The sequence below is a fragment of the Rhagoletis zephyria genome, unplaced genomic scaffold (genome assembly GCF_001687245.7).
Source record: "Rhagoletis zephyria isolate East Lansing unplaced genomic scaffold, Rhagoletis_zephyria_1.1 Rzeph_scaffold_00337, whole genome shotgun sequence".
Lineage (NCBI taxonomy): Eukaryota > Metazoa > Arthropoda > Insecta > Diptera > Tephritidae > Rhagoletis > Rhagoletis zephyria.
In genome coordinates this window covers 139549-165681 of record NW_016157421.1, presented here as the reverse complement: position 1 = coordinate 165681, position 26133 = coordinate 139549, and the positions used below count along the sequence as shown (strand labels likewise).

Sequence of the window (26133 nt, the reverse complement as noted above, 5' to 3'; positions counted from 1 at the left end):
CTTATCGATATAATGATCGATATTTTTATCGATTTTGTTATCGACACTTTAATCGATTTTGTTATCGATTTTATTATAGATTATTTATCGATTTTGTTATCGATATTTTTATCGATTTTGATATCGATATTTTTATCGGTTTTGTTATCGATATTTTTATCGTTTTTGCTATCGATATTATAATCGACTTTGTTACCGATATTTTTATCGATTTTGTTGTCGATATTTTTATCGATATTTTTATTGGTTTTGTTACCAATATTTTTATCGATTTTTCTATTGATATTGTTATCAATAACCATACCACGTATTCTACGTTTAAATATAGCGGCTGTATCTCCGATACAGCCTGCAGACCAAGACGAAGGCGCTGGACTGTTCCTTTTTTTTAACTTTTTTTTAGAACGGCAGTTTTTACAAACACTTCACAAGTCTTTGTGCCCTTGAAAAACAAAAATAGCTACTCAGATCAGTTTGTAATGTCATCTACATTTTGATTCAAGACTACGAGCGGTGCTTACTGCTTTGCATTCATTGTATGTAAATCGTTCTTTACTTATGTAAATATGTACAATGATTCCTTAACCGTGAATAAAAAAAAATGCAACAACAAAACTATACAGAGTTGGTCGGCTGCCTGAAGGTTCTTGATTAAATTTTTTTACACAAAAAGAAAATTTTCGAGTAAATAGTAAGAGAAACTATATACATACGCACATAACATATAAAGTTCCGTGAGGACAATGACATAAAAGACTGTTTTAGGCATAACTTTACGACTTTTTTTTACGGTGTAAGTTATAATACAAGTTGTGACATACGTATATAAAAAATTTCCATACTCTTAATTATTGTGTGTGTCTTCCCTTTTTATTACATTCTAGAATGCTATACAATGCGAAGCAAACCGTTGCTGTGACTATGAAATATCTTAGTCACTGTTACTGACATTCACATAACTTCAGTCATAATTGATTTGACTCGAACACGGCAAACCTTCGCTTGGACACACCTTTTTACAAGGAAAACTCATAAAAGCTTTTGATAGGCCGTTTGTTTGTAAATTGTATGCCTGTTAACAAATATAGGGAAGGTAATCATGTTTACTTTGCTGTGTTGCAGTCATATAACAATTAAATTATCACAGTTCTTAAGTATTTTAATACGAGTATTAGGAGTTTATAAAACCATTCTGGAACTTAAGTGCATTTTATATACTATATGAATGTATAAATATATCACTAGTGAAGTGGCGAAAACGGCGATTGCCTTTAAGTGGAATTGATAAGATTCAATGTCCCAAGTTTTTTTTTCAGCGATTGCACGGTGGTTAAAAAATCGACAAATCTGATATACATACTTTTTTTAATAACCTTCATTGAAGTTTTAAATGTTATGGTCTGATTATGCATACTTCGCATAACTTCGCACAACTTCGCATAAACTTTTAACTGTAATTTCGTATGTACTTTGTATGTATTTTGTATGTATTCCATTACCCAGAAATTAGCAGAACTTTTAAAAACTTAGCGATCTGTTGAGTTTAGATTTTGCTTCACATTTTCTTAAGTTACACTTTTAGTGCACTGGTACAAATGGTTTGCGAAGTTATGCGAAGTATGCATATTCAGACCCTTAGTCATTGAAGGCATAACAGTAGAAATCCATACCAAACCTTTAAGGCGTTATGGCTTTCGGCTCTGCAGTCGCAATTTAAAACTTATAGCTTTGTTAAGCTCTACTTTTAGCTGCTCAAAGTTTGTAGATAAATAAATAGGCATATATGTTAGTTGGTTGGTCGCCTGAGTACGTTCCTAGGGCCCAATTAGTGCTGATAGCACCATTTTGATACGCTTTCTCTGGGACCCTTGACTCTAGCTGCATTCAAGAGTCGTTGGGTTCGTCAAACCATTTGGATTCTTCGATGACTCTATTTAGGTTAGTAATGGTGAATTTGGAGATCTCCCCAAGATTTTGAATAAAAAAAAACTCCCGAGTTTGTTCTGCCTTATTCGTGCCAATGCTGGGCACTCGCAAAGATAGTTCTTTATTTCCTTCAAGATTATAGGTACGGCACCGAAGGTTATATGGATGGCCCATTTTGGCTGTATGTTCACCAATGTGCCAGTGCCCGGTTATTGTGGCTTTTAATTTGACTATATCTTTGTTATAATGCGGCCATATGTTCCTCGCAGTTTTGAAGGTTGTTCCAACGTGTATCAGCCATATGTGTGAATTGCAGATGTAGTACTCTTTTGATGAGTCTGAGTGGATAATTTATTGTCTCTGCTTCGTATTCGTCAAAAGATGCTCCGACCTTAGCCAACTCATCAGCCCTCTCATTTCCGTGTATGCTCCTATAGCCGGGAACTCAGATGAGAGTGATGTCTATTAACTCGGCCGCCGAGCTTAACGCACATTTGCAATCTCCGGCTGTTTAGATTTTTTTCCCGTTGAGGCAAGTTCCAGAAGTGCCGCATGGCTATCTGAGAAAATGTAATCTTTTCGTACTCCTACGCAGCTGCTCTCTAATGCTTACAGGTCCATTCGATTCGCAGTACTTCCGCTTGGAAGATGCTAGCAAAGTTAGGTAGCCGAAACGAAGGAAAGACTTTCAGCATTTCAGAGAACAGCCCCGTACCCACACCACAGTCCGTATTGTACCCGTGAGTATAGATTTATTTATTTATCCCGTCTAGAAGGAATCTTCACCTGCAAGTTTTTCCCGAAATCTGTCGTAGGAGGTATATAATCTGATTGTTTCCCTGATTCGATACGCTTGTCAAGAATACAACTATGTCCATGCCGCAGCGCCCTCCAGCAGACTGACTCTTTGAGTCTGACTACCGAGGACGCAGCAGTTTCGCGGATGTGGGGTTCTATGGGCAGTTGATACAAGATTACATTAAGCGCATCAGATAGACACGACTTAATTGCTCCTGTAGCACCTTCACAAGCAGCTCTCTGTATACTGGTTAATTTCCTGACGTTATATTGTATATATAGTGCTGGTCACTAAACTAACGCCACGAACGTCAGTATTGGTCGTATGATAGCCGTGTACATCCAGAGGAAAAGCTTTGGCTTTAATCCCCACTCTTTGCTGAATATTATTTTACATGTATAATAAGGTGTGTAGGCTCTCTCTATATTTGTCTACCAGCTGAGTTTGGTGTCTTGTACGACACCCAAACCTTTCGCCTCGCAGTGTAATGTGAGAATTGTTCCAGGGAGGGAAGCCTGAATTGTGATATTTTTGTTTTCTTAGTAAAGAGCATCAGTTCCGTTTTGCTAGGGTTTATACCCAGGCCACTTTTTGTGGCTCAGGTATTTAGCCCGAGAAAAATTCCCTCTAGGATTTCATAATCGTTTCGGGGGGAAAAGACCTTGTACTGCCACCACTACATCATCCTCATATGCTACTACTTTTACTCCAGATTTGTTAAGATCCAGTAGAATGTCGTTCAGTACCACGACCCATAATAGCGGGGACAGAACTTCCCCCTATTTGCATAAGGGGATAGCGCTACTGAACCAATGATTGAATTCATGATTCTGTTTTTGAGCATTTATCCCACCACTCGCATATGTGGTCAGATATTCCCACACTCACAAGAGATCGAACAATTGCTTCGATTGTAATGCTATTGAAGAGGGGGTCTTCTATGTCGCGGAAGGCCGCCAACGTTTACTGCTTGTAATGGAGTGATTTTTCTATGGTGCCCACGACTTCATGAAGGGCGGTTTCAGTTGACATGCCCTTAACGTGTGCATGTTGAGCTTTGGAAAGTTTGGAATTTCGCAGAAAATGCCTTAAATGTAGGTAGGTAGGCCTAAATAACTACTCGCTCGAGGCGACAAACTTAAAAAACTTGAAACTTGACAAAATTGTAAATTCTATTCCATTGACGCTGCACCAGTTGAGAGGACTTTCAGTTATATTTCCTTTTTTTATTGCGGTGCAACAATTCGTTTTTGGGAATTGCATCGGGGCTGAAGATGTCGGATGTATCCTCTTGACTTTCATCTTCAGAATCTATCATCATGGCAAGATCGTTATGTTCCAATTTGGAGCACTAATTATTTTGGTTGTTTTAGAATTTGGAGAACCCGTTACGTCATCGCGGTTTCGAACGCGATTGCGAATATTCGCAGCAACCCTGGTCTGAAGTATTCGTGGTTTCTTCTTCCCGGTTTGGGAACAAAGACATCTTTGAATGCATGTTAAGCTGATACTGATACTGTAGACCCTTTCCAGCCAGGATACCGGGGACTTCTGTAATTTCTGGAGCATTTTCGGTGTACCATGTGGGCCAGGGGATTTGTATGGGGAGAATTTATTTATAGCGAATCAAATTTTTTTTTTGCCTACGATTGAGTTTTATGAAAATAAGTGAGTCTAGAGAAAATTATTATTTTCAACTTTTTAGTCCATTTACTCCTATACAAATTTTTTTATTTGGTTTTTTTTTTGTCTGTTCTCATAAATGGTCTACTCTACTCGTGCTTAAAATTTTGCGTTTACTGCTGATGCTTAATTTTTTTTTCTGCTAGATACATACATACACACCTAGATATAAACAAACAAACATACATATGTATGTACATACACACATAGATGCATATTTGCTTCACCTCTTCAACCTCTTATATTCTTATTTAAATTTTAATGTTTATTACTATTTTTTGGTTTTGGTTTTGAAATTCCAAAGTTACCTTGCGTCTTGAAGGCTGTTGGCTTATTAAAATTTGTATATGGACTTTTTTTTGCTGACATATTAGGTGCTTGCGTTTTTGTTTTTTTATACTTTAAGAGTCGGCACTCAACAACAACGTGTGGAAATGCGTTTTGTCTTCTGAACATTGGTTTTTTATTTAACGGGCAATTTTTAATATTCTTTCATTTACTCTTGCCTACAAACTTACGTACATACATATGTTTGTATGTATGTATGTTTTTTTTCTTCTTCTATATACTTTTATTTTGCAAGCACTCGGTTACTTCGGCTACGCGACGCTTTTTGCATCACCAAATGTGTGTGGATTGTTATGCTTTTGCGTACGTTAGTATTTTATTTTTTGTTGTGTTGATTTGTTAATTTTTATTTATTTTTTATTTTGCCTTCTTTTTTAACTTATTTTGGTAGTCGGGCTCATCTGGTTTTCAGCAATTCGTTGTTGGATTCGCTTCCGTAGTTTTTGGCGAAACGGTTACCGGGTAAGACGGTTCGTTTCCTATAGCACGCGGCAGTCTCATTTTGCATCGCGCGCTTACTAAACGAGTTCGAGTGTTGCGCGCTTAATTTGGTCGTTTCTTTTGGGCGAGTGGATAGTACGACTATTGTACATACATATGTATGTAGTGAGTGTGTTTAATAGTCTTTAAGGAAACTGTAAAATTTTTTAAAAATTTTGTTTTACCTATAAAAATTGTATGCTGCGTTTAAGAAAATGGTCCATAAAGTTGCCAAATGTGCCATATCCTGCATGATATAAAAAAGCACACCTACATAGCTTTGCTGAAAATTACATTATTGGAAATTAAGTTGAATTAAAATGATAGACTAAAAGAAAAATTTTACCCAGTGAAAATTTTTTTTTTTAATTTCAGCATTAAAAACGGGTTTCTACATTAGAGTCATTTTCGGAAAATTTTTTCAACAAAAGATTTTTTTATCATAAAAAAAAGAGATCTCTAAACAAATCGCTTAAATTTTGTCTGTATATAACTACTCGGTAGCACCCAGCTTCAATACCGAGCAGCAGCCAAAAATTATAGAAAGCCACCGATATCCAGAGATACCGAGTCTACGAGACACTGAAAAATTTTTTTGTTTGAAAATTACGATTTCGTTTTTAGTGCAGTGCGCGTCCCCGTGGCCAGTACTGATGCCTAGCACAGCACAGTAGAGGTAGGTCTGCTGAAGTACGATCGATGTCTTTTCATCGAACCATTATTACGAAACCCGTCCTGAAGAGGGTGCCACGTTTTAATATTTAATTAAATTGAATTTCAACCCTCATCAAAATATTTTCAGCTTCTATATTGTAATATGTAATTAGTCTAATTAATTTAATTTATTTAGACTTTTAAACAAGTGGTGGAAATATATTTCAATATTCAACGGAAACGAAGAGAAGGAAAAAAACAGTAAGATCACTTCCTTTTCTACACAACTAGGGTAACAGTGCTCAATATAATGGACGCTAAATAACGGTAAAACTAAAAGTTATATATGTATTCGTAAAATAGTTGATGGTAGTTTTAAAATCAACGACCCATTATTGGAAGGCATACAAATTTTAAGAGCTTTAGTTTCAACTGTTGATTTTTTTTAGTGGAAGGGTTAAAAGCCAGGACGGTTCGTTTTGGTATTCTGCTGGTGTAAACTAAGAGCGCGGTTACCCACGAACGTGTACGACGTACACTGTACGTAGCATACTGTAGAAGTGCGAAGATAACTTACAGTAAGCTCAATTTTTAATAAACTTTAATTCGGAATGGCATCGTTATTGTTCGTATTTGTTTTTTTTTTTAATAACCTCATAGCCTACGTAACTAGGAAAATGGCTGACAAAATATTGACTCATACGTGCAACCTATATGCAGTGATAGTCGTAAAGTAAAATATTCAGCAGATGAAAAAGTTGTTTCTGTAATTGTTACGTTTTGGTGCGAACGGGTGATATCAATACGCTTCAATGGAGGTTTGGTTGCACCATCTCGGTGCCTCCGTTAAAATATCGACAGATACCAGTAAATAGAAGGGATTTGCATTAAAAACTATTTTATTTTTTTTTTTTAGTTTTGGAAATGTAACGTTTTGGTGTGGAGTTCCACATACATATGAAGGGGTTAGAATCAAAAGGATCTAAGTAGTTCTGAGATTTTTTTGACATAATTAAGTTAAAGTAAATTAAAGTTAAATTCTGGATAAATGAATTTGAAATGATTCTTGCCTAAATGCAGGTTAATAAACTAATTTAAATGAATGTTACTCTTTGTCACCACATAAACACTATATTTAACTATACAAATATGGGTATAACTTATATTTTCAAAAAATTTCACTTAGATCCATTTGATTCTAAAAAATATTTTTTACTGTCATAACATTTTTTTCTTTTTAATTTAATTTAATTTAAATTTTAAGTTTTATTGTTCTACATTCAGCTAGTTTTTCTTGTTTTTAATTTTTGCTATTTTAGCTTGGCATAAGCCTTGTTATATCCAGTGTTATACTTTGGAAGCAAGTCGAACCTGAAGGTTTTCTTGCACGAGTAAATAAGTACATTAGGCTGGGCTGTAAATTCGACCTTTTAGAATCTTTATCTTATCAATAGCAAAGGCCAATTCCATCAATGTTCAAAGTGTTGAAAAAATGTTTTTCCTACTTATACATAATTTTTTTTTTACTTTTTTTAATTTGTTTTGTAATTAAATTATCTTATAATTTTTTGATTGCATTGTTTTCAAAAGTAAAATATGTTTTATTTTTTTTAAGTTTCAGAAATTTATTTTACTCTTTTTCTTTTTTTAAGTTTTCACTTTCCGTTTTTTATTTTATTTTTTAATTTTACTGTTTTTAAAAAATAAACCATTTCTCGATTTCTTCTAGAAACTTAGAATAATTTTTTTATATTACTATTTTTTTTTTTATTGAAGTTTCTTTTAAGTTTTGGCTTTAAGAAAAAATGTTTTTTTTTTCAAATTTCATTTAATTTTTTTTCTCTTTGGATATAGTTTTCTTTTAATTTGTAGATTTTATTGTTTTTATATTACATTATATTTTTAGGAACTTATTTTATTTAGATACTTTTTTTTAAATAAAACTTTCTTTCTTTTTTAATATATATATTTTTTAATATGTTGTTTTAAAAGGCAAAATATATATCTTTTATTTCATTGAATTTTTAGAAAACTTATAGCTGAAAAACAAATGGAATAATGCTAGGAATCTCATGTTAGCAGATGTTCCATTTAGTTGCAAGAATTGTCCTGCGAAAGACAGTTGCCAGAATTCCGTTTGGCTCACGAAGCGACAAGTCTCAATTCTAGTGGACACTGACTAATGGAAATACGGCTAAGTATCAAGCTGTCGCAGTTGTTTGCGCGATGATGAAATGGAATCATCTTAACACTTTATTTTAACCTGCCCAATTCTTGTGAGGCTGCAGTTTAAATTTTCGCCTCAACTCACTATTAACCCCAAATAGGCGGAAGTAGAAAAATCGTTATAAATATTTTCTCGCAATAATTAGCAACAACTTTTGCAACACGTCCATATGTCTGTATGTATGTATGTATGTTTCTCCATGCATATGTACATACATACATATGTATGTAGGCATTTGTAGAAAAAAATAACTGAATGCATTTCAGTTAAAATGAAGTTTCCTCGTTACCCTTACGCTGTAATAACATACAATTTTGCTACTTATACTCGTAGTACAGAAGACATAAATTTTAATTGATGACTTGCAACATTTTCAACAGGTAGTGAGTGCTCAGAAGAATAACAGAACATTTTTATTCAAGTTTTTGCTATTTTCGCTTGGCATAAATCTTGTTATAACCAGCGCTATATGTACTTTGCAAGCAAGTTGAACCTGAAGGTATTCATGCATGAGTAAATATGTACATTAGGGTAGGCTGAAAATCCGTTTTTTTGGATCTTCATCTCATTAATGTCTCCGGCGCGCCCAAGTCAATCAAAGTTCAAATTGTGTTTTTCTTACCTTACTTCGATCGAGACTTTAATTCTCTAGCAAAAGCAACTTTTATTAGCAAAAAAATAACTTTTTTTGTTTTGAATTCTGCAGTCACGCTCTAGCAGTTATTTCGTCATGTCTATTATTCATATATGACGATATTCTGAAGGGTCTCAAGGGTTATTTTTCAGCCTTGGGTAAGAGGACAAAGTAGATTTGGGTAACTTTACGGCTATGTGGAACTTCCAAATATTAATATTTACCCACATTGACCTTAAAAATTCGGGAAAATATCTGAGAAATGTATATGTAGTCATTAAATTTGAATATGTTAACTATTTGTTTACATGTTGGACATTAATTAACATGACATGAAATACTTAGTTTCATATACATACATGGTTGGGGGGGGAACAAAATTATGAGCTTAAATATTTTTCGATTTCTTAGCGGCCAGTTCTAATGTACATACGTACATACACGTATGTATGTAATACCCGTATGCGTGTATGTCTGTTCATATAGCTTAAAACCTGTGTTTACAAAATACAGGTAGTTGGAATGTCAAAAGCTAAATTACATGTATACATACATACATACATATGTACATTCATACATACCATACATACCAGTACTATATATACAAGGTTGCGCAAAAAGTATCATCCGATTTGATTATTTCGTCATTTCAAAAATAATTAAAATACAGTTATGTACTTTTTAATGGCATAAGTTTATTTGAAGCAATGAATTTAATTTTTTAAGGTTGAAAAATGTTATCTAATAGGTTGCGGCCACCATAGTAGATCTAAATTTCAGCTCTTCTAAAGTCATTTTGTACTACGTTTATCAATATTTCCAGCGTGGATTGGTGATTTCTTGGCGAATGTTCTTCTTAAGGGCCTGGAGACTCTGCGGTTTGTTTACTCTTTAAGTAACCCCACGTAAAGTAGTCTGGGGCCGTCAGATCGGGCGATCAGGCTGGCCAACCGAAATGTCTTAATCGAGAAATCAAACGTCCTGAGAAAGTGATCCTCGCAATATTCGTGGTGACGCGAGCTGTGTGAACAGTGATACCGTCTTGCTGGAATCACATATTTATCCTGCAACTCCAGCTCATCCAGTTTCGGTGCTAAGAACTCCTTCAACATGGTCCGGCGCACTGTTCGCCAGTGACGGTTACCAAGTTTCCATTAGTGGCTTCAAAAAAGTATAGCCTAATGACATGTTTGTTCTTACAGCCCGATTTTGTGTACTTGATAAATAAAATTTGCTTATCATTTGCCAATTTTTTATTATTAATCAAGAATTGGAATTCTAGCAATGAAATCGAAAGCTCTTTTCTTGATAAATTATCAAGATTGAAAATTCTATATGAAATTTCCATTTGTAAACGCTTGTCAAGAGCATTTTCAATCATGTTAATTTATCAAGAAAAGAGCTTTTGATTTCCGTACTAGAATCTCAATTCTTGATAAATAATAAAAAATTTACAAATTATAAAAAGTTGTATGCCGATTTCGTTTCTACCGAAAAATGCAACCTTCTCTTTGCCCTCAAACACTAAGAAGAAGGCGATGAGAAGGCAACATTTCTTTAGAAACGAAATCGCCATTAATTTATCAAGTGCACAGCGTCGGGCTGTAAATATGTGCATTTCTTATAACTTTCGTTTTCATTATTTTTAAAATAGAGAAAAAAAACAGGACGAGGGACCAAATATTTTAATAAAAATTACACTTTATAAATGCTAAATTTGACAATTTTTATGCACAAAAACTTTGTTCCCTCGGTCTTCCTCCGTCTTCTAGCTATATATAACTTTTCCGCTTTCTGGTAGCGTAAGCTCTGCATGTTGAAACTCACAATAAATTTGGAAGCTTTCACCCGTAAAGTGGTAAAAAAAAACAATTATATATATATTTACTGCCATCTGATAAAGTTTTAGCGACTTCAAATAGGGTCATACTTTTTGCGCCACCCTGTACGTACATACATACATCACCTCAAAAACACTGCTATTGAAGTCAATTTGAGATTGACGGGTGTCATAATGTCAAGAAGCTTCCTTGCCGCCACTGGAAGTCGTAAATGCTAATTTTTTATTTTGTTTTGTTAAGAAATTTGAGTGATCATTTTGCTGGCAATCATTGTAAATGAAGTGTAAAAGCACCTGTTTGCTTATTTTACAACAAAGATAAATAAACAAATTCTTTTCAGTAGCACTTATCCGTTAGAATTTGTAAACAAAGCAAAAAAAAAGATTGAAATATGAGCATTTTATTACTAACTATTCGCAGACAATAATCGCAAATTGAGAGAGTGAAAAATTTAAAACAAAACTGAAAAGCTGGATGTATGTACATTAGGGTGTTTAACTCTCCATACAAAAAAATCAGTACATTTTTTCGTCGGACTCATAAAACTTATTGAGGTTGTTCACACTTGGTTATGTGGTTATATTTTTTATTCAGTTCACAACAATAAAATACGCTACACAATAATAATTTTAAACAAGATAACCAGACAAGTGTGAACAACCTCTATATATTTTAAGACTTCCACCAATATATTTGGGAAAAATATTAAGATTTTAAAATATCTCCAAAAGTTGATTTTTTTCAGATAAATAAAACTAAACCTTAAAAATATTTTCCAAAAAATCACGATAAAAGAGTTTAAGCTTAAAAAATGTGACCAAAATTGTTTAAAAGCTTGATCAAAGGAATCAATATAATGAGATTTTTGTGGTATTTTCAAATCGGTCTAGCGCACATAAATCTTAATACTTTTCCGAAATATTTTGGCTTATATCCTAAAGTATATAATAAATTCTATAACTCCGGTGGAAACACCTTATCTTTTTTTTTTGGTGCGGCACCCTAGTGTACGAACATAGCGACATATTCGCCAAGTGTACAATTACGTATGTATGTTGATTAATTTGGAAGTAGAATTTCATTTCCATTTTACAATCAACTTAATTAAAACCGACGAAGTCAATTCCCACTCACCTTTTCGAATTTTCGGAAAGATTGAAATTTTCTTACTTTGCTTTCAAGTTTTTTTGCATGCATAATTTTAATAAAATTAAAGCAGTTTTACATTTTAACTTAACTTTGTTTTTATTATTTTTTCTTTTTTAGACGGAGTGCGTTTTTTTCTGTCGCTGCCTGCTGTCGTCGCCGCAACGCAATGAGTAGCTAAACAAGTGTCACTTCTTTCAGATTACTAGACTGGTGGGGCTGCCTGCAGAAAGAACCTCCAAACAAAAACAAAAAACTAAAATGGAAATTTGCATATGAATATACATACATACATACACAAATATATGTGCACACAGGGCATTTTATTGTGTAGAGTGAAACAAAGTCAAATACATTAAAGACAAAAAAAACAAATATTGAATTCAATTTAAAGTGCAAATATCCAATAAAATTCTGTACGGCTGTGAACGCACGCGAGTAAAAGTAGAAATATTTACATACCTATACAAAATTTAAATATCTTTGTTTAACAAAACCAAAAAAAAAAGTACTAATAATAAACAAACAACTACAAAAACGAAATGGCACACGGCATGGAATCGCACAGTACGCTGCTGAAGGAGCGCGTCAAACCCATAGATATACAATTTCGGGATCTAAGCTATAATGTGCACGTGCAAAAAAGTGAGTACATACATACAAATTTATTCAATTGAATTCTGTCAATGCCAATATTCTTTAAAAGTTCAAGACCAGTTACTAATAGCAGCAAAATTGTAAAATATTTATTTATTTGCACTTGGCACAACTTGATCGTTTGCTAACTCGAAGAACGTGGTAAATAAAAATAAAAAAATAATGTCAAATACGCACAAAACCGGCTTCCAAGCAGTGAAGTGCCAAAAAATATTTACTAAATACTTACAAAATACTTAATAAGTACTAAATTATGTAGGTATTTATGTTGTAGTAAATAATCAAGTACTATGTACTTACATAAGTAGTTTTGGTTGCCACTAAATATTGAGAATGATTGATAGATACTAGGGTGAATGTCATTCACTGAATGACTCGGTTAAACCGGGTTTTCATCTAGCATTTATATGTAGGTACATATATGAACCAGAATTTAAAAAAAATTAATTTTTTATGGAAATAGAAAATTTGTATTAAGTTTGTATCTGAGTACTGGAAAATTTTCCACGACGCACAAGTAATTTTTAAGCAAAAAAACCCATCCTACTTCAATTCTTATATCTAAATGAGCGCCATAAATTTCTTCGCGGTCCAATGATAGCATCTAAATCAAATTAGTACCACCCGAAGTACCCCGAAAAATCTTAAAAAAAATAGGACAGAAATATCCGCAAAGTTCCTACCGGAAAGCGAAATAATGATTATTTTTAAAATTTCAATGAAAAAATTTAAAAGTTTATAAGTACCGTAGATATGTCCGTATATTTTGATGCACTGTAAGAATCTCTTACGATTTAAAAATTATAGAGTGTAGGAAAAGCAATCCGCTGAGGGTTTTTCGATTTTTATTAATCGCTCAGAAAATATGTACAGAAAGTCATATATCGAGTTATGCTCAATTTTAATTTTTGAGTGCATATGTTGACAAGTGCATAGCAAAAAATGTATACCACTCAACACTTATGTATGTATTAGAAAAGCCGCGCGGCGTTCCGCGTTATTCGAACTGTCAAAAAAAAAAAAACTCAAAAATTAATTTTTATGTCGAAGAGATAAAATAACTCTCAAGAAAGGAGTTTTATTATAGACGGGTCATTCCAGGCAAAAGAGGAAAACGACATATATTTAAATATGCCCTAATTATCTCTATTTCAGTAGTAACCTCTTTTTAAATGACTGCATTTCATTAATCAGTTGAAAGATATTAAAAAAAAACGTTGTAATAAAAATAAGTTGTAATTTTTGTCTATGCAAACTTTTCAAACTTCATCCTTAATTACTTTACACCAGTCACAAGGACATATTCCACCAATCACGAATTTAAATATTTTTTTAATATTTCTCTAAAGATTAAGAAAGCGTTTAGTTCATATTTTACAACACAAAAACAAGTTCCGCGAAAATTAAGTGTTTTGGCCAAAATTCATCTTTCAGTGCACAAAGGTAAAATCGAGTTTTTTAAGTGTTCCCTCAGTCACATTCATTCAAATGATAACTACATAAATCTAAGAAATCGTTTGTTATTTTTGTTAAAGCAATTTTATACATTTGTTATCGGTCTATGTTAAAAAATACGATATAGTTATAATTCAAAATTTATCACATTCTGGAGTTAAATGTCTCACCAGTCCCAATGGAATGGCCCAGATAAAAAATAATCGATTAATGATTTTAATATCGATTTGTTTTATAGAATTCAATAAGATAACGCTTTCTGGTTTCTACAACAAATCGTGAAAAGTTTGGAAAAATCCCGAAAATCACTAAACATTTCACTAGTATGTCAATCTCTAACCCAGCCTTCCCTTTCCTACTTATAACTGCTAAGAGTCCAATTGACAGATATCGTTATACATTTATCTTTTACTCTATATAAACGAAGGACTGCCATCCGTTTATGAAGACTTTTGTTGGATTATGACATTCTTCCTGCAAACGAGCGATATGCATATAAATATGTATGTACGTATGCCTCGAATTACAGTGATCAGCTCTGTTTGGTTATCATGTTTCTTATGCAGCGCTAAAAAGGTGATGCATTGAACCGGTTACCTTTAATGTAGCTACTAATTAGATTTGCAAATATTTATACGTACATTCCAGTCAACAAACTGGTATTTGTTTACATACAGAAACGCTACTATGTACTTAAATCGCATGCACGTGGTTTTTAGAACTTCGAAGTAAAAGTGCGGTTACATATAAAAATAATCTCAATCAAAGCTTTTGTTAATCACCTAGTTTACACAGGATAATCTCACACAGGAAAATAATCGGCCTTCAAATTTGTTTTGCTTGTTTTTCTCATAACTCAAGCATAAGTTACAGGCCGTCTTCACATGCTTGAAAATCTCGCTTGCATTCTGCTTTTTTTTCTCCCAAGCGAGATAGAGTTTTGTTGACTGGGCACTTGACAGGGTACTTTTTCATTTGTAAAATGTCGCCAAAAGAGAAGGTTCGAGCTTTTCAGGTATTTTCCACCAAACTAAACGCTGTTTCTACTTTGAAGAATTTTGCGAAATGAGAAAATATCTGTCAAACAACAAAAATGGTAGTTGAAAGCATGCGGTCTACACGTGCGGGATCTCGCATGCGTCGTCACGCAAGCTACATTTTCCAGCACGTGAAGATGGCCGGTTAAATGCCTTCTCAGTGTCACTGTGATCACTTATCTCACCTAACTTAGGCAATTTAAACATCACCGAATTGTCAAGTTTACTTACCATTATAATGTCTTTGAAAAATCAAAGACAATGACGAAAACAAAGAGAGAATTATGAATTAATTAGTAAAAAGTGTCAAAGTATTGCAATTGTTTTCGCAAAATTGCCCTGTGATATTTGATATTTCTCCACTTCTATGCAAAAATAATCGATAGAACCACTGTAAGGCGGATAATCGTAACTTGTCTATTGCGGAATAAGCCGAGGTATTCACATTGCTCAAGATCATGGATTACTTGGTGGAAAATAGGTGGAGAGGTAGGAATTGTGGAAGGTGAATTGTCTGTAGTGACAGGCAAACTGCAGTCAAGACATTGGCCAGTCCTTCTAGCTTCTCCAAAACAAGTTTGTTCATCAATGCAAGTCTCGACTAAATTATCTTGGAAAACATGACAAACTTTTTCGAATATCACCTAAAGAAAATAAATATGTTTTTGTGTATGTGTGAATTTTTAATGTGATTACACGAGGGCTGGGACTGTCCGGATAGAACTCCGTGTGCTAGACAAACTACACGTTCTGTTACAAAATTTAAAGATTTATATGGCAGGACATCGAGAAAAATTCTCAAATTCTGATATCTTTTGTAAATAAAGCCATACATTATTTAATGACAACCTACGTAAATCATATCGTCGTTTAAATTACAAAACCGCGTATCGTCATTCTGCAAAACCGCGTAACTGACATTGGCTGCCAAAAATTGGATTTGCTCACACAAGCTCTTGGCTCAATCCTTATCCATTCGTACTGAAATATACTAGCCAGAAATGCGATTGCTTTATAAAAAAGAGGACCATTTTGAATTATGAGTGTTTTTACGCTCTAGAAAATAATATCCACAACTTCACATACGCGGTTTTGCATTTTGCTGATATGCGGTTTTGTATTTTGTTGATACTCGGTTTTGCACTTTAAACGACGATATATATCTTTAAGATGTATGTACATATATTCAATTTAGATATATTGTTCAGATTAACGGAAAATGTAGCTTATAAACAGTATTTCAAGTTTTACCGACCGAGAATTTTCGAGATTTTAAATTAGGTACTTGTTTTGAAAAAAAAACATATTTAAACCAGGGTCTACGCAAGGATAACCAACATTGTGGGTAATATTGTGAAAAAAGATAAAAAAAACTGCGGTTTTCAATTTAATTTAATTTTTTGTTTTGTGTATCAAATTAGTTGGAAAATAAACTTTAATAAACCGCATGGGCCTGAAATCTTATTAAGAAGTATTTCCGGCACTGCTCAAAAATTTAAATAGTCCATTTTCGAAAATAGTACTTTACCGTAACGCTCATATCTTCAACAATAGTAAAGCTAAGACAATGTTGTTGATGTTTTCGAAAACCAAATAAAATGCGAATGTGTAGTGAAGTGCGAAGGCTATCATTTGAAGTGCATTCACATTTTATAGGCTGTAAAATAAAAAAAAAAAAATAATTTGAAGACGAATTTGCAATAACTTAAAAAAAAATGGTTTTCTACGTCGCCTGGTTAAAAGATGGTCGTAAGCGCCATTTTGACGATTTTTGGTTATATTTTGAAATAACGTCTTTCTATTGATTTTATCTGCTTTTAGATATCTCCTTTAGTTTCCGAGATATTGACAAAATTTTTTCGATAATTTAACAACAAATCAATGTCTTAAAAATGGCATTCTCCATTTATGGATATCTCCTTTAGTTTCCGAGATATTGAGTATAAAGCGTCATTAATTTAGTAGAAATTTTGATCAAACTTTGTCGTATTTCATACTATGTGGCTGCCAAATTGTGGACAAATGACGCTTACGACAAAATTTTGCTAAATAAAACCCTTCATAAACTCAAAAATAATTAATAATAAACATTAAAAATTAAATAATTTAAGAATTTTGTGAACTAGTAAGATTTTCAGAGACTTTGAAGAAATTCTATCCTCGCGGTTTTTGAGAAATTGCATTCCAAACTTAAATCGCGATTTCCCACAACCTGCCGCAATCAACATACGACAAATCTTTTACCCAGGCGACGAAACGTTCTTGGCGAATAGGTATTCTGCCGAAATCCACGCCCGTTTCTAGGCGACAAACCCTAAAAGAAAAATCTTTCCGAACAAATATTTTTACTGGATAGGTATTCTACCCGCATCCACAATGAAATTTAGATGTTTGCTACTTGTAAATAGTTACTAAAGAACACATTAGGGAGGGTATTCTCGAAGTCATGCAAAATCCATGGACAGTGCGCGGAATGCACGGCACGTTTTCCTATGGGCTTTACAATCCGTACAATCACTGCACCGCGCAAGGGCTTTGCAACACTTCGAGAATCACACTTTTGTGTTTTATAATATCGACGTCGGCCGCTGTGGTGTAGTGGTAAGCAGTGCGCGCTTCCACTCCACAATGCCTGGGTTCAAACCCTGGTCAAAGCAACATCGCAAAAATATAGAAAAAAGGTTTTTTCTTAACAGCGGTCGTCCCTCGGCAGGCAATGGCAAACCTCCGAGTGTATTTCTGCCATGAAAAACAGCTTCTCATAAAAATACAATCGCCGTTCGGAGTCGGCGTAAAACTGTAGGTCCCTCCGCTTTGTGTGACAACATCAAGGCGCACGCCACAAATCGGAGGAGAAGCTCGGCCAAACACTAACATATGTGTAAGCGCCAATCTATTATTATTAATATCGACGTCAGAGAAAGATTACGAGTAAAATGTTGTAATCTAAACGATTTTTTCTTATACAATGTTTTATAATTGAGTTATGAGATGAATGCTGTAAGAGAATTTTGCTTGTATAAGTATATATATATACATAAATACAATGTTTTCACTCAATCAGCTTAAGGGCAAAATTAGTAATCAATTGACACGCCATTATTAAGTTGAAATATAGCCTATATGATTAAATAACGACAATTAATTTTAATTACGTAGTGAATGCAACTTTTTCTCGTTTTTTTTTGATGATAAGCTTGTTTAAGAGAGGAATAAGTGAAACTTATTAGAGAAAATTCTAGAAAGGGAGCAGTTAGCATACATTTTCTAATATACACACATCCATTGAAACAAATTTAGTTTTTTTTTTATACAAGCCTTATTTTTATACCCGACGGCACTTGCACACAGGGTATTAGAACTTTGTTCATATAACGGTTGTTTGAAGCAGCTTAATGGAATCGTGGTAGACATATACGAGTATACATATTCAAAATTCTTAGGATGAAAAGAGAAATTGATTATCATGTCAATGCGTCTGTTCGTCTGTCCGTGTACACAATAACTTGGACCGAAAATTTATAGATCTCATCGAAATTTGGTATATACATTCATACATATGTAGGTTGCCCTTTATCCAAGGCAGGTAGGGCGAAATCGTAGGTACGTTAACTACGCCCACCTCCCATCTAACGGTATTTTAGAAAAATACAAAAAATACAATATATTCGGAAATACTAGATCCGAATTGTTGAAAGTTGCAATGTGAAATAGGATTTTCCTAATGAAAAATTGCTGTATCTCAGTAGCCGCTTCACCAACCCTCTCCAAACTCGGTACGAACACTGCTTAGTAGCAGGGCCGACAATCCGTTTTTTTTAGAATTTTGATTGGTAATAACAAAAATATGGTTCAATATGCTCTAAAAACAATCTGTGTGTGCTCAAAAAATAAAAATTGATAAACACATTAATTAACTAATTTTTTACTAAAATTACAAGTATCTTCGAAAGTATTAGTCCTACATAATTTGGTATATGGACCTTTTTTGTACAGAATCGAAGTAAGCTAAGACAACTTTTTTTTTTAGCACTTGAACTTTGATGGACCTGGGCAAGCCTAAGATATTGACCAAAAATTCTCACCTTTCACACAGATTGTTTAAAGAGCATTATGAATCATATTTTTACTATTACCAATCAAAATTCTAAAAAAAACGGATTTTCGGCCCACGCTACTGCTTAGAGCGAAACAAAGAAACCTGTCGATATTGGACATTAACCACAACTACCTCCCATATAACGGTAACTTATAGAATTACAAAAATTGCGATAAATCAGTAACTAAAGAAGCTACTTCACTCAAAATCAACTTTTGGAATAATATTTTATGTTTCATTAATCAACTATTAATCGATTAATTGTAAAATAATCGTAAACATATTTTGAAGAAATATGATGTTGATTTTTTGATTAAAATTTAAAAAATAATGATTATTTTCCGTCCCTGTTTTAAACATTTCTGCTGTCTGTGTGAAAAAACACATTTTCAACTGAAAGAGTATTTGTAACAAAAATTGAAATTGGCGGCTTTTATTAAATTTGTAAAAGTTTAGCATTTTCTGTCCGATTTGGGCATTCTATGCCTCAAGTGTTCGTTATAAAATGCTCCTTAGCTATTTTTTTTTTATTTATTTGCATAAAAGTGAACAATTTTCGAAAAAGCTTGAAAATTTCCATATCTTCCGAATTTAAATACCTGAAACTCAAAAATTACTATTCCGATTGACACAAAAAATATATCGATGCAATGAGGTTAAATATATCTTTCGAAATGTATCCAAAGAAATTAGTTGTATTCGCTCTTCTTGACTTTTTTTTGGCAATAACAGCAAACCACCTAGAAAACCAGAAGCCCTAAATTGATAATTATTTCTGGCAACACTGATCAAAGTGTTTGTGTGAATACTCACTGTAAAAAAGTGCCTTTAAAAATTCGATTAAACGATTATTTCTCAATAATTGCAATTAATTTTTTTTGGCTTGTGATTAATCATATGCTTAATTAATCGATTATTATATTTTTTTTACCATCCCTACTCAACACAATCTCTTAAAAAAAATAAGATTAAGGAATTTTGCAAAATAGGCGGAATACCGCCCACTTTTAAGTATATAACTTTATCTCATTAAGTCTAACTGAACTTACTATGTAAGGGTAAAACCATGCCTGCTTACTATATTACTATATAACGGTGGTTTTCGGAAAGGGGAAACCACTATATTTAATACGTGCGCCGGGTATTTAACTTCGACTTTTTACTTGTTTAAATTAAATTTTAATCATTGTCGCACGGGACATTTTTTTGCATCATGCGAAGCAAAAACTTGTAGTATCTTATGCATTATTTTCTTTGTACCCCCAGAACAATTTTAAGTGAGCTAAAGTTAACCCATATTGTCTCCCTTTAAGAAATGTAAAATTTGTTTAAATACAATTTAATTGTTTCCCTATGAAAATATGTTAAAAAAATTTAATTTTATTGACTTTTAATATTTCATCTGCGGTGAACTTTGTGGTGAAAATGCTCATATACATATATTTATCGCTACTATTATTATTGCCTTTGTCTCTCCCCGGCCCCATTCGCCATATAACCATATTACCATCATCCATTATTAAATATTGAACGCAAACATCTTCGAACTCGATTAAAAAGTGTCACTTAGAAAATTACTTATATTAAATGCAACATTTTCAGTAGAGCGGCCGCTTTAAAATTACTGAGTTACGTTTTTTTTAGTCTTAACTAGTAAATATCTTATAGAATTTGAAAATACAGCTTCTCTTTATTTTATTACATACTAGCCAATGCCCGCTTACTTCGCGGCGCCTAATAAGAGCTTTTGCGTTAGCCAATGCAAAAGAGCGTTTAAAAACAAAATTAGTTTGTAAAGTCAAAGTTTTTGATTTAAGTTGAAACCACTAAGGCGCAGTATCCTCCTCACACATAGGCAAATAGTAGTAACGCTGTGATACCATATGGAATACCAATCCCTTTTGGTGTCATGAGCTTTACTGATGGTCTTATTTTCACCAGTGAGATCTCTGCCAATCATGCGTAATCTTTTTGTATGATCTTACGTATGCCAATAAAAGTTCTTATAGGGAAACTCAAGAGCACAGAAGTGCATTTTCTTTATAGGAAGGCCAAGAATCCTCGCTGTCCCATAGGATGAAANGACAGACAAAAATTCTAAAAATGGTTGATTTGGCTTCTGGTGCTCTAAAAAAGACCCCCCACATTAATTTTTCTTTAATATCTATAATGTACAGACATCGACCTGTTACAATTTTATTATATGTATAGATTATTATATGCCTATTAAAAGTGTATTTAACTTTACGCTAATATACAGTTATTGTTAGTGTTTCATTTGAGTATTTAACAACAGTAAAATTACGGTTTAACAGGCAACCGTCATTTATTCCGCAGCAATGAGGAATAACAGGATTTCATTTAACTATGCAGCAATTATAATTTATTCCTTAACTAATTGATAAGTCGCCGAGTTAAAAGTCGGATTGTTCATATTAAAAGTAAATGCTATGTGGGTAAGAAGTATTTATCTACTCGTGCAGTAGAAAAGGCTATTAAATGACAATACAAAGCATTTGTTCTAAAGAAAAAGTGCACTGGTCGCACTTTAAATGCGCTGCACATGCGATTGTTGTGAGAAAAACTTAAGAGGCTTACAGAGTATGTGCATAATTTTGCATATGTTATAAATTGAAGTATTTAATACGATTGGCAGATTAGCGTTTGTTGTATATGACTACACACATATGTGAATGTTCTCTAATTTGTTTATTTACACAGCTCAAGTAGATATTATTCTAGCTTAACCAGCTGAGACTTATGAGTATGTATGACAGACAGGGACTATTAATCAGCTAAATACTTTACGTACACATTTATGTACGTGATTGCATATGTACTGTTTATGTTTAAAAATCGAAAGTGTCAACAAGATGCATTGATTAGCATTGGAGCATGTTGAATAGAAAGAACTATGTACATATGCATCTGTTGTTTATTAATGATGGTCATTAAAAAACTATATAAATGAACCCACATTAGGGTGCCTCGTAAAAAAGTACTTCTAAAAAATTTTGATGCGTTGAAACTGATTGGTAGTTTGCTTGCAAAGAAGTTGTACAAAGTTTATTCTCAAACAAATCTCTTACAAAAAAAAATTAAATAAAAAAATCAGGAAAAATGTAGTTGAGAAAAAAATTTAAATAAAAATATTTGTCTGAACCAAGGCGAATTGATAAAAGGGTGGACTGTTTCATCAGCTGTGTATGATACGTGGATTGAGTAAAACGTGAGGGTATTTGTATTTTCTTTCCATCTTCTTCCTTCAGCAAGAATAGCGAAAACAAATACATGGAATTTTCGCGTTCGTACAATCGAAAAAAAATCTAACTACAATTTGATTATTTTTTATCAATTGATATTTTTTTTCTGCCGGGACCTTATCTCACTTAACCTTGGCTAGAATCGAAACCTTCGGACATAAAGTTTTTGAAGTGAAACTTCTTTGCGCTCGATTGGGTGTAAATGCAATCATCGATTTAACTCCAAACACGAATGAAACGTAAAAATGGCAGAAGAAGGAAGGAGCATTCGGGGCTGCCTGGGCACGATTAAGATAATGATGAAAATAAAGATAAAGATTAAAGTTAAGAGGAATATGAAAATTAAGATTATGAATAAGATTAAGACTAAGACCGAGATAAAGATACATATTCATCCAATCTACACCCCGCTTCCCTTGAATAGTCATGTTGGTTTTCTTCATGAACGGGGATAATATCCTTAATTGTGGGAATCGAATATCCATTTATTTTTTTTTGAAAATAAGACTAATGGAGGTTGCCAAAAAGTAAGAATACTATACGCCCAGTTTCTGAAGAAATACACCGTACTTACTCATGTCGAAATGTTTCATTTAATTCTGCAGATGAGGAACACATCAATGAAATGGCCTTGAACACCTACTACTACTACATACATATATATGTATGTATGTACGATCTTTGGTACTAGAAAATTGTTTTCATTCCAAATACATTTTAGTTGTCAACCAGAGTGTAATTGAAATTATCAGTAAGGTCAATTGCATTCAATGACGATATGAATCAGCGAATGCACGTTACAGGCGAGATAATACATATCGTCGCCTGGGTAAAAGATTGTCGTATGTTACGCACGTACATACGTATGACGCTTACGACAATCTTTTACCCAGGCGACGATATATAAGCATGTAAGTATATCACGCACGTGCCACATAGCTNGATAATACATATCGTCGCCTGGGTAAAAGATTGTCGTATGTTACGCACGTACATACGTATGACGCTTACGACAATCTTTTACCCAGGCGACGATATATAAGCATGTAAGTATATCACGCACGTGCCACATAGCTTCACATTAGAGGCATTCTCGAAGTCTTGCAAAGTCCGGTAAAAAACAGTTTTCCTATGGGACAGCTTTGCAAACCGTGCACCGTGCATGGGTCTTGCAAGACTTCGAGAATACGCCTATTGAAAAAATAAATGTGTTTTGTTTTCTTTGTTACTCGGAAACTGGGCTTGATCTCAGGGCATGCCGAATGATAGCGCGTAGGTACTGCTTATCTGAACAATAGCCAATTTTCCTATCAACCAGATAAATCCACTGAGACTTCAATTCATGGGCGCACTACAAAAATTTAGAGAAACTCTTTCCAAAATTTTTAACACTTTTGCAAAAAGTTTAAAACACGAATTTCGCGCCTCTATTTAATTTTCCACCACGGTATGTATGTTTTTATCTATAAAGATCTTCAATTCATTGAACCACAACATCCTTCAAACATAGTGGCTAGTTCCTAGTAGAAAAATAAATAAAACAATACCTAAAAAATAGTATTTATGATATCGATCAAATGTTTGTCTTCAAGCACGTGTTTAAAATTATTTATTCTCGCTTATATTGTTACACTGTATGTATATAGTAATTTATATGTTTCGCCATTGCAAGCGATTGTAGGTTAACGCTGGTCATTTGCCTTTGCCCGATGTTCATTTGACTACTATATAACATATTGCACTGCATGTAAGCTATTTAAAAACAATAAGAAATAATTCACATTAAACTGTATCCATTCATGTGGACTTCATTTAAAACTCTAGTCACGTTTGGGAAGTAAGCTGAAAACGTGATAATAATGCACACACACACACGTATTTGCTAGTATTAATTTATCTATTTTATAGACAAACATACATACTCGAACATGCATATATGCGGAGAATATTGAATGGAAAAAGTGAGCTATCAATTGTAGTTAAATTACTATATTTATCACACAGTTAATGCAATTAATAAACTTTTATATTGTGACATTTCACCCCAAGACGCTGGACGGAATTATTAAAGCGTGTATAAGGATCAATTTGCGTTATTACCCTGCAGTGAAAAATTATCAATTGTTAAAACTAACCAACTTATAGTTAGCTTTTTGGCGAGATTTCGATTAATACCTAACTTTTAATTAGCTATGACAAAACCAACTTAAAGTGAATTGTAAAGTCGTGCAGGAGTCATGCAGACGCAATCGGGAGTTGGTTTTCTTTACAAGTTTCTATTAAATATCCTCATACAAAAATTACTTTCAATACACTTTTTTTCTGAACTTCGCAGATTCTTTTTCATATTCAGGACAAATAAAAGGAAGATCGAAATTTTATACTATCATTTTGAAGTTATGTCTGACGGTGTTCGAATATGGGGCCACCCAGAGCAGAATATGTAAACAAATATGAAATGTAATAAAATAAAGTAAATAAATAAGTAAATAAAAAGGAAAAAAAACAAAAAAATATTTTGTTTTTCTTATTGATATTTTATGTCCAAAAGTAGTTAGTTACAAGTTAGTTGACATGTAATGCAGAGGTATCCAGGTCTGACTTTTTTGCGGCCATCGCCCCACAAAAGTAGTTAGCTTTTTTCGAACAAAATACACAGTTAATAGTTAGCACTAGTGTTCGCGTAAACAGACTAAAGTTAGGTATAAGCTAACGTCACTCCCTGCAGGGTAACGTTAGATCAGTGACATGCACAAACACGCTTAACTAGTTAACGTGATGGAATGAACTTGGCAAATTTTTTTATTAACTGCACTGAATACATACATATATTAGATTACATTTTGTTACTTTGAAGATGCTTTTTAAAAGGAAGTTAATTGACAGAGGAGAAATACTGGAGGTGTGTGTGGCCTGTGTCGCCATCAGTCGCAGGAGCCAGGCGCACATGTTTAACGTGGACACTTGGAATCACCACAGGCATACCACAGGCCCTATTACATCTGAATCTAAGCTGCATGAAAAGTTGAGACTTCAGGGTCATTTGATTTCCGTTAAAAAATTTAATGGCATTAAAGTTAACTATGAATTCGTATTCTTAACAAATTGTTTAGTTGTTAAAAACTAGTGAGGAGTAAAATTGTTTCAATTTCTATTAAAAAGTAAGATGGGTTATTGGGAACACAAGAATAATATAACGTTTAGATTCCATGCGTGTGCCTGGGGGGAGATTGCCCGGCCGATGAAGCTCCTAATTGTGAACTAGAATATGTACTAAATACCTGAAGAAGTAAAGTCTTAAGCATTTTACTAGTTACGGCGGATTCTCTGATAAAAAGTAGTCAACCTTTCCATTGGGAATAAAATGGAATTGCTTTTGATTTCATTTACATATTTTCCTTTAATTTCTTTGAAGCATCTGCATTGTGAATAAAAACCGGTTTATTTGCGTTCATGATGCTAAATTAAAATTTTATTAAAATATCTAAAACTAAATATTTAAATATGCATACAAACAAACAACAACAACAAACGACAATTCTAGTTCTTGACATATCGAGCCCTAACCGCCAAAATAACGTAAGCGAAATTTTTTTCGAAATTTTATTTTTGATGCAGAAATGCATTTAGGTGACAGGTAATAAGGTCAATGGAAATAAGGTCAATTGACTTTATTTCACACCCTGGTGCGAAATAAAGTCAATTGACATTATTACCTTTTCAAAAGCGAAATAAAGTCAACAAAAATTTGGAAATAAAGTCATTGACGCTATTTCCTCATTCAAATGGAAATAGCGTCAACAATGCTTAAAGTATGTCGATTCATAGAAAAAAATGTTGTTCTTACAATAAACATTGCCCCGTAAGTGTTGTTTTTTAATAGA

At 33.4% G+C, this 26133-nt stretch overlaps 1 protein-coding gene across 6 annotated transcripts in view; it reads left to right on the top strand.

Annotated features, from left to right (window-relative positions):
• Positions 1 to 26133, top strand: part of LOC108359080 (ATP-binding cassette sub-family G member 1) — a 69618-nt gene that overhangs the window by 29307 nt on the left and 14178 nt on the right. For 3 of the 6 annotated variants that reach the window (XM_017610742.1, XM_017610744.1, XM_017610745.1), the window contains exon 2: positions 11859 to 12383. In XM_017610742.1, coding sequence (XP_017466231.1) covers positions 12281 to 12383 — 103 coding nt within the window. In that variant the 5' untranslated portion in view covers positions 11859 to 12280. Of the gene's footprint in view, positions 1 to 5197; positions 5363 to 11858; positions 12384 to 26133 lie in introns of those variants that run through there. The other 3 variants (XM_017610741.1, XM_017610740.1, XM_017610743.1) reach the window with 3 other exon arrangements.